Source organism: Lipotes vexillifer, unplaced genomic scaffold (assembly GCF_000442215.2).
Source record: "Lipotes vexillifer unplaced genomic scaffold, Lipotes_vexillifer_v1.1 scaffold1126, whole genome shotgun sequence".
Classification (NCBI taxonomy): domain Eukaryota; kingdom Metazoa; phylum Chordata; class Mammalia; order Artiodactyla; family Lipotidae; genus Lipotes; species Lipotes vexillifer.
In genome coordinates this window covers 989,447-999,698 of record NW_006781401.1, presented here as the reverse complement: position 1 = coordinate 999,698, position 10,252 = coordinate 989,447, and the positions used below count along the sequence as shown (strand labels likewise).

General features: G+C 40.5%; 1 protein-coding gene across 1 annotated transcript in view; it reads right to left on the bottom strand.

Annotated features, from left to right (window-relative positions):
- Positions 1-264: 264 nt before the first annotated feature.
- Positions 265-10,252, bottom strand: part of GOLGA5 (golgin A5) — a 35,489-nt gene continuing 25,501 nt past the window's right edge. Inside the window, exons 10-13 of the mRNA XM_007454719.1 lie at positions 7,438-7,663; positions 4,274-4,379; positions 2,519-2,582; positions 265-872 (exon numbers count right to left, since the gene is read on the bottom strand). Of these exons, the coding sequence (XP_007454781.1) occupies positions 792-872; positions 2,519-2,582; positions 4,274-4,379; positions 7,438-7,663 (477 nt within the window). The 3' untranslated portion in view covers positions 265-791. The remainder of the gene's footprint in view (positions 873-2,518; positions 2,583-4,273; positions 4,380-7,437; positions 7,664-10,252) is intronic.

The window sequence follows — 10,252 nt, the reverse complement described above, 5'->3', positions numbered from 1 at the left end:
ATTCCTAAGTGCTACCAGAGGGGCTATGGATGTCCTGAGCCCACCCAAGGTATAGGCTAGAGAAAAGGAAAAGAGGTGAAGGAAGACAATGGATGAACGAATAAGAATTAAAGGAAAACAGCACATGGGGTGGGAGGGGGAGGAAAAGAAGCGCACACACCACTAATGCAATTACAAGTGGCACTGGCTCTGATTTCTGGCTCTGCTCGTGAACGCTGATCTGGAAAGGTCTTGTTTAAATGGGAGTGAAAAATCATTATTCTTAAAAGAAAAATGCACAGTAAATTTTACTTACGTATTTATAGAAAGATTTATACCAATCAAGCATTTAACAATGTAAAAAGTAAATCTACATTTGCGAAGTTAAGTATGTGAAAATACAAAGCAGACTGAATTATCAAAAAGAAAACATTTTATTTATATCACTAAATACAATTAGTTTCCCTGATTATAACCCATAATGAGTGTCACCTAAAATACAGGACGGTCTGTACAGAGGCAGACACCCCCAGCATCTCCGTGTGTATGCATATATACACTGAGCCCCTGACCTCAGAAAAAGCAAGAGCTGAGCTCGTTAGATTATTTTTGTTTTTAGAAACTCTTACCATTTGAAGGAAATGAGAGGAAGATTTTGGTAGCAGAGTACTTGTATAATAACTTAAAAAGTTAAAAGCTTGTAGTGATAAAATAATCTTGTGTACCCTTCTCAGGAATTTCAGGCAAGTGACCCTTCTGCAGACCCCAAAAGTGGAGAGAGACGACCAATCACCAAAACAACCAGGCTCAGTTCATTTGCCATGTGGTTGGTCATGGTGCATTTCTGGTGTGTAAGTCAACAGAACAATCATGACCCAGAGGTGAAGCAAAGCCTGAAGAAAGAAAAAACAATTTATGGATTAGCCAATAAATCAATCCTCCCTAAAGGCCCACTGTGCAGTGCACTGAGGGCAGGAGCTATGTCTCATTTGTCTCTGGCTAGTGTGTCTGCAACAGTGCAGACGCGCAGTATGTGTTTACTGGATAAACAAGGAAGAAACAACTGTATAGTCAAATGAGCCAAAAAGTGCAACGGAAGGTAATGAAGAGCTACAATACCTACAGCATTCTCAGTTGAGAGGGGCAAAGTCTTGGACACATTCACAACATGCACACGTACACGTAACTGACCCATCAGGGGATTACAATGCAGAGTAGATGGCCTGATTAAAACTGCTAGGTATACATGAAGTTGGCTGGAAAGGCTTTTTAGAACAGAGTTGTGGTTGGTGTTTTAAAAGAGGGTTTACCCATGATTTGGTGAAGAGGAGATGGGAAGACATTCTCGACAGGGATAATGTATCAGCTTTCAGAGGTCGATTTAGGGTCCAGAACAGGACCTGCAGTGATACATTTCCACTAACTCCCTCATGGTGGTGCTGACATGATGAGGTTCCATCACGAAGTGCCTCGCACACAAGAAGTGCAACATCGCATCTCATGCTGACAGAGGGTGCCTGTGTTCCTCATAATCTCCCCACCCAGATGTGGGCATGTTCTGAATCCTTTCTGATGCCATTCAATTTTTTTTTCTTTCGCTCTCCCCATCCCCCTCACCTTAAAACCTTTCTGTTTAAAGGAGTAACTCTTCCCTCTAGTGGCTCACAAGGAAATTTCTAAGTATGCTTTTATTTCTTCTCAAGAAAACTGCCCGTCTTAATTCAAGTTCAACTACTTTTAGACATCCCCACTCAGAACAGTCAGTGGGCTTTTTAGGCTCACACAAGATATGACACGGCAACCCAAACTATGGTAACCATTTTATTAGAGCTAAGACATCTAGAAAAGAAAATACATCAACTCTGAGATCCCTTTAGGAAATAAAGCAAAACACATGGAAATAATTAAACTTTACTTCAAGATAAAAATGAAATCAATTGTTTTGTATTGTATCACTGGAGGGGCTTAGAAATAAAGGTAATCATTAAACTGCACTACAGTTAGTCTTATTGTCGGAAAAGCCTTTAAGCAATTTATTTTTTAGACATAATGAATTATCAACATTACTTGCATACTTTAAGAAAAAATCTTAATTACCAAAAATGAGTTCTATTTTCTTTCAAAATTGATTGCTAAAAGTTTAGTCAAAAAGATCGGCAGGGCTTCCCTGGTGGCGCAGTGGTTGGGAGTCTGCCTGCCGATGCGGGGGACACGGGTTCGGGCCCTGGTCCGGGAGGATCCCGCATGCCGCGGAGCGGCTAAGCCCATGAGCCACAACTGATGAGCCTGCGCTCTAGAGCCCACGAGCCACAACTACTGAGCTCACGCGCAGCATCTACTGAAGCCTGCGTGCTCTAGAGCCCGTGCTCCGCAACAAGAGAAGCCACCACAGTGAGAAGTCTGCGCGCTGCAACGAAGACCTAACACAGCCAATCAATCAATCAATAAAATTGTTAAAAAAAAAAAAAAAAGATCAGCAGCTGAAAAAAACTAGTTAAAAATCAAATGCAGCACTGTTTTTGCAAACAAGTTTACTTACCATATATATAATTACAAAAACTCGTGCTATGGGGTATCTTCGGAGAAAAATTCCCAGACGGATGCTGTGCAAGTGGTAGGGGTGGAGAGAGAGGACAGAGTTACACTCAAAACATGTTCCTGTGGTAATATCTCATCATGTTTTTTAAGACTTTACTCATTTAAACTATTTATGTGGCTACCACAAAAGACAGATTATTTCTGTTTTATAGTAGATTGTTAAATGATTACTTGAAATAACCATATAAAATATCATAGCAGTGAACAAATACTTTTATCATTATTTGGGGATTGACTGTTAAGCTTTTAGCACAAGCTATTCCTCTTAATTCTTCAGCTACAACTGTAGAAGGCAAACTTGGTCCCTCTAGCAATCATTTTTCTTTTAGGAACCAAAGGTAAGTGTGAACACATGAATAGGAAAAAAGAGTCTAGTTGGAATGAACCTGTAAATAGCTAATCTGGGAGCTTTAGCATGGACACATACTTCTAAAAGGCTCCCAACTACAGAAACTCAAGTAAACACTTTAAGTAAGAGTGGGAAGTATTACGATGTCCAGACCTATTACTATGCCTTTCTGCAACATTTTTTCCCTAAGACGGATACACGTACAGATACACCTTTCTTCTATGCCCTTCTGCTTCTTTCACTACCCCTAGCACAATGCCTTGCCTTGCACATATGTTCTCTAAAAATTAATATGTATGTTGAATAAATTAATAGTTGAAATAGATGTGCTCAATAGTGCGGAGACAGTGACTATGGCATCCAAGGCTCATGGCTTCAGGAATCCAAATTAGTAAATCCTCCTCATTTTTAATACCATAGCTCTATTCTGACACAAAAAGGTAAGAAGAGATTGCTCTGTTAGGCAACAATTCATTTAAACTATGTTTAATTATAAAAACTAAAAGGCAAGAGAGTTTAGTAGGTTATTTAGATATGAACTTTATCAAGGCTATACACATATACTGGTAAAACATTTTCTTTATAAGGTGGATGACTACTAGTATAAAAAGTTTTATTTATATATATAACATATATGTAAATTGTTATTTATATAGTATATATAAAATATATATGAAAATAAGTACTATTCATTTATATATAGTGGCATCTTTTATTCTAATCATATGATGAAGGAGATAAAACATTCAAATGGATGCATTTACATGATAGAGGCTTTCTCAATGAAATTTAATGAGTTTTCAAACAGTTTATTACAGAAAGAAGAGAAATGATCAGAGTTAAACACCTTCAACAAAATACAGGCACTGGCAGACTTCTTAAAGCAATTTCATGACACTGAAATATCAGCTCGGGGGACTTCCCTGGCGGTCCAGTGGTTGAGACTCCGGGCTCCCAAGGCAGGGGGCCCGGGTTTAATCCCTGGTCAGGGAACTAGATCCTGCATGCCACAACTAAAAAAGATCCCACGTGCCGCAACTAAACATCCCGTATGCTGCAACGAAGATCCCGCGTGCCGCAACTAAGACCTGGTGCTGCCAAATAAATAAATAAGTATTTTTTAAAAAAATCAGCTTGGGAATTCCCTGGTGGCCCAGTGGTTAGGACTCCGCGCTTCTACTGCAGGGGGCCTGGTTCAATCCCTGGTGAGGAAACTAATCCCGCAAGCCGCATGGCGCAGTCAATCAATCAATATCAGCTCTGCTGGACAGGACTCACTATGACTGAAATCACTGGAGAATGTTACAAAAACATGGTCCATCACTCATTGGTGCTGGCACTGCTTACCTAAACTGGTCAATTGAACTAGCAGCTTTGCGGACTTTTCCATACATTCCTGCCAGATTAGTTTCTGTGTCATTAAAAAGAACAGGAACGCTTCGCAGACGTGTGCCTGTTTAAACAAGAAAATAAGTAATTAACGTACAGACAGCAAAGTCAACTTTCTAACAAAATTATAGTTGAATAAACCTTATGTTACATATGGAAGAAATTCTCAAGGTCAACTTTTAAGCAATAACCAAAGGTGAAAACATTTAAAAAAGACAGTTTAAAAAAGACAGTTTAAAGTGCCAGTTTAAAAAAGACAGTTTAAATATGTAAACTTCCACACCAGCAAAAATCAAAATTTAAAAACTAAGAAAATTATTTTCCTATGAAATTAGCAAAAATCAGAGTTTACCAAGTATTGGTGAGAGGCAGCATTAATGGGCACTTTCTTCCTGGGCCAGCAGGAGTGAGGCCACACACCCTTTCTACAAAGCTGGTAACTCCCAAATTTGCATCTCCAGCCCAGCCCACCTCCAACTCCAGGCTCGTCCATCACCCTTTCATTTCCATCTGGATGTCTAGTAGACATCTCAACTTAGCACACCGCACACTGTTATCCTGATTGCCTGTCCTTGCTGCCAACCTTCTCTTCCTGCAGTTTTCCCCATCTCAATACACAACTCCACTTTTCCAAAAACCTTTAACTCCTTTCTCTCAAACTCCACATCTGATCTGCCTGCAAATTCCATCCTTCCATCCGCTTTCCTTTAAAATAAATCCTGAACCCACCCCCTCCATCCCCACTCTGGTCTGAGTCACCAGCATGTCTTACATGGGTTAATACCATGCCCCTCCCTGGTCTCCCTGCTTCAGTGCTTAGCTCTCTGCAGTCTACTCTTAACACAGCAGCCAGAGACATCTTGTTAAAATATACAGGTCAGCTCAGTTACCCCTCTCAAGACCCTTCTATCCTTCTGACTTCATTCAGAGTAAAAGTCCTTCTACAGACCTAAACAGCCTCCTCCAAGTTCTGGCCCCTCATTCAGTCTACTCCAGCTGCACTGGTCTCCTGCAATATGCCAGCTATACTCCTGCCTCAGGGCCTTTGCACTTCTCTCTGCTTGGAACACTTTTTCTGTAGATCTCTTCACAGTCTACTACCTGACTTCCTTTGGGACTTTAATATAATGCCACCTTTTCAACAAGGTCTTCCTTGACTACCCTGTTTAAATTATTATACCCTCCTCACAGGTGGCACCCTGCACATCTTTCTCTGCTCCATTGCCCTCTGTAGCACATATCTCCAGCTCATACCACTTGTTTACTGCCTGTCTCCTCCCCTGTATTGCCCCACGACACCAGAATGTGAGATCTATGGGGCAGAGAGTCTGGCCTCTTTTGTTGACCGCTGTATCTCTGCAACAGCACCTGATACTGAGTGGGCACTTAATAATTATTTGCTGATTTTGGGAACAAGAATCAAAAGCCTTTAAATGTGTGTACTTATTGGGCTTCCCTGGTGGCGCAGTGGTTGAGAGCCCGCCTGCCGATGCAGGGGACGCGGGTTCGTGCCCCGGTCCGGGAAGATCCCGCATGCCGCGGAGCGGCTGGGCCCGTGAGCCATGGCCGCTGAGCCCGCATGTCCGGAGTCTGTGCTCCGCAGCGGGAGAGGCCACAGCAGTGAGAGGCCCGCGTACCGCAAAAAAAAAAAAAAAAAAAAGATGGAAAGTGAAGACCTTTCTATTAAAATGGTTAAAATTAAAACTTTGTGGGTTTAATGTTGGTTATCTGGAAAATTCACTTATGCCAAACTTATAATGGTAAATAAATGAGCTGTTAATGAATGCACATCATGTCTGGTCCAAAAATGTCTATCTATGTGACAGAATATAATCACTGCTCCTTTAAATCAATGCAGAGTGGCAGAAGCTGTTTATCAATACAGGTGCATTTTTAAACGAAAATCCAGAGAACTATAGATATATAAGCCAAACAAAAAGTAAATTGACTACTTGGCAAAATTAATTAATATGAATCATTACTGTGATTTAGATATTCAAGAACTTTTATTTTCAAATTAACATTTTTAATCTTGCCACTCCTTCCCCCTTCAAAATACATACTCACCCAACATGTACAACACATAACACACAAGCACACACAACAAACACACACACTTGCTCACGGACACACATCCATATTCCTGGATTAGTCAACCAATTCTCCACTTTGCTGTCGAGTAAAAAAAAAAAAAAAAAAAAATGTGTGTACTTATTGACCCAACAATTCCATTTCTGATCACTTATCAATCTCCAACAATAAGGAACTGATTAAACAAATTACAGTATTTTCATGTGATCAATTTCTATAAAGCAATATATACATTACTGTATGAAATGTACTAAAATATATTTATATGAAAAAAATTAAAAATCAATAAAACAAGTACTGCAAACATATATAGGAAAAAATTCTGGACAAAGATGTTCCAAAATGTTACCTGAGGGCAATAGATTATCAGGTGATTTTAATTTCCTTTTTTTTTGCATTTCTTTTTATAGTGAAACTGTGTTATTAAAAAAATATATAAAATAACATGTTATTTGAAAAAAAGTTCTAAAAATTTAAAGCCAAAGAACTAAGATTTGTTGAATGACTACTTTGTAGTCAAAGTAGTTATGAAGTTCTAAGACTAAAAACCTGATCTCTTGAACCTTATGCTAAAACCTTCAATATTCTTCTTGATCATGTATTTTGAGAATCTATACATTTCTCCATTAAAATTATAGAGCACGGATATACTCATGTGACTATGTATTAACTTTAATATTCATAATTATGGTTATTAAAGCAAGTCTTACTTTAAGATTCCTGAAAGCCCCTCTCAACTGAATTATTTGTCCTCCCCACCCTGTTAAGTGTCCTGGGCCGCCTTCTCCAGGTTCGAAACCAGTGAGGAGGGATAGTAATCAGCCCACTGTCCAGTTCATTAACGATCATATCAAACAGTGCATAGCCCAGGCCTCGAGAAAAGTGGCTGCTTTGTTAGATAAAGCTTCTTTTTAAACAAAAATGGTCTTTCGTAACTTTTGTAACTTTTCAAATCATGTTTGAATTAGCAACGTTGAAAATTAAGGCAATGAAATATTCTTTTGAGATTCCCTTTTTTTTTTTTTTTTTACCTTCGCCACCGTCAACTCCAGACATGTTAATAGAAGACCCATTACTACTGCTTCCAGCGGCGGAGTTCATTTGCTGCTCAAGGCGCTCCAGCTGGAAGACGAGAGAATTCTTCTCTGTGCTGAGACTCTCCAGCATGGTCTGCTTCTGGATGAGAGTCTCTGTCAGCTGATGGAGTCGGTTTTCTAACTCAGACTGACTGCTATTGCTTAAAGTTTTATTCGTAAGCTGAAAGGCAAAGTATTCATAAGACTACTACATAAAATGAAAGGCATACAACACAGAAACCACGTTACTACATTCCCACAGGTAAACCGTGGCATTAAGTGATTTCTCAAAACTCTACGATTCTTTCACCATCTACAGAAGCGATTTTCAAACTGTATTAGTGGGCCATGAAATCAATTTGGTGGGTCACAGTTGCCATTTAAAAAACAGAACAGAATAGTACATAGAGAGCACAGCATATAGTGTGTGAGAGTATTCTTTTGTGAAACTTGTTTTGGTTTTATACGTGTAAGTGTGTGTGAGTATAGAGACATGACTTAAATTTTATTTCTTGCTATGTCATCACAGTCAAAAACATTTGAAAGCACTGGTACACGGGACACAGTTCAAGCTTCTCAACCTGGATGCAAAACCCTCCATCAGTCAACAGTTGTGGTGCACTGCAAAAACCACCATCTCTGCACTGCAATTTCCTAGCTACCTGACCTTGGACAAGTTGCTACACTTCCCCCAATCTGTTTGCTCACCTGTGAGGATAAGAGTGCCTTTTGCACATGGCACTTTGGGATATGAAAGGAACATTTTCCTAGTAGGGTCTGGCTGACAGTTGCTCCTTAACAACTTCATTCCATCTTCTATTTGCTCTCACCTGTATCATCTTCCTCTGCTCCCATTTGGCCTCTGCTCTGCTGTTCAAATTTTCCCTTTTGGGCAAACCCAGTCCCCCTCTCTTCTCCAGGCTCTGCCTCCCTTCAAAGTCTCTTCCTTGAAGCTCTTTCCAAGTACTCCAGCCCGAGCTGATCTCAGCCTTCTTTTAGACTCCTACTGACTATCTTGGCATTTAGCTTCACTATGATAACAATTTTGCCTCCTCAATGAAACTGCCAGTCAGCTCTGTGAGGGCAAGAATCACTGTCTGCATCAACACAGTCTGGAAAAGAGGCTGAGAGACTGATCTAAGTTGAAAACCCCAGCTCTGCCACTTCTTAGCTACAACCTAGGGCAAACTACAAACTACACTGAGGTATAGCTGACTTTTAGTTTCAGGTATACAGCTTAATGATTTGAAATTTGTATACACTGTGAAAGGATTGACACAATAAGTCTAGTTACCATCCATCAAGCTTCCTTCCTTCTAAACCGCTTACAGCACTCCCACAAATTAATTGCAGGGCTAGGTCTACAATAAGTAACTATGAAATGGAATTATATTGAGTATAAACTAAGATTTACTTACTATAAAAAAGGAATGCTCAATTTTAAGATTGTACTGTGATCCCCAATCTACTTACTCCACACTTCGATATTTTTTAGTTGAGGTAAAATTTACATTCAGTGAAATACCCAGATCTTAAGTATAAAATGAGATTCGACAAACGTATTAACTGTGCAACCAACACCCAGATCAAAACACAAAATATTTCCATCACTCCCAGACAACACTGCTCTGCTTTCTATAACCAGAATTTAGTTTTGCCTTTTCTTGAATTTCCTATAAATGGAATCATACGGTATGATCACTTTTGTGTGTGGCTTTTTAAAAAGATTTATCCGGGGCTTCTCTGGTGGCGCAGTGGTTAAGAATCCGCCTGCCAATGCAGGAGACATGGGTTCGAGCCCAGGAAGATCCCACATGCTGCAGAGCAACTAAGCCCGTGCACCACAGCTACTGAGCCTGCACTCTAGAGCCTGCGAGTCACAACTACTGAGCCTGCGCACCACAACTACTGAAGCCCGCGTGCCACAACTATTGACGCCCGCGGGCCTACAGCCCATGCTCCACAACGAGAAGCCATCACAAAGAGAAGCCCGTGCACCGCAACGAAGAGTAGCCCCTGCTCGCCGCAGCTAGAGAAAAGCCCACATGCAGCAACAAAGAACCAATGCAGCCAAAAATAAAATTTATTTTTAAGAAAACTAAAAAAATAAAAAACAAAGATTTATCCATGTTGTTGTATCAGTAGTTTGTTTCTTTTTATCGCTGAGTAGTATGTAATGTGTTTATCCATGTACTTTTTTTTAAAAAATTAATTAATTAATTAATCTATCTTTGGCTGCGTTGGGTCTTTGTTGCTGTGCACGGGCTTTCTCTAGTTGTGGCGAGCGGGGGCTACTCTTTGTTGTGCGTGGGCTTCTCATTGCGGTGGCTTCTCATATTGCGGAGCACGGGCTCTAGGAGCGCGGGCTTCAGTAGTTGTGGCATGCAGGCTCAGCAGTTGTGGCACACGGGCTTAGCTGCTCCGCAGCATGTGGTATCCTCCCAGACCAGGGCTCGAACCTGTGTCCCCTGCATTGGCAGGTGGATTCTTAACAACTGTGCCACCAAGGAAGCCCCTACGTACTTGCTGACAGACATTTCAGTTGTTTCCAGTTTGGGCTGTTTATGAACAAAGCCACTACAAATATTCCTGTACAAGTCTTTTTGTGGACATATGGCTTCACTTATACTGAGTAAATATCTGAGGTTATAGGTTAGATGTATGTTGTTAACCTTATCAGAAACAGCCAGTTTTCCAAAGTGGCTGTACCACTGTACCCTTCCACCAGCAGAGTATGACAGGTCCAACTGCACCACATCCTCAATGCGTG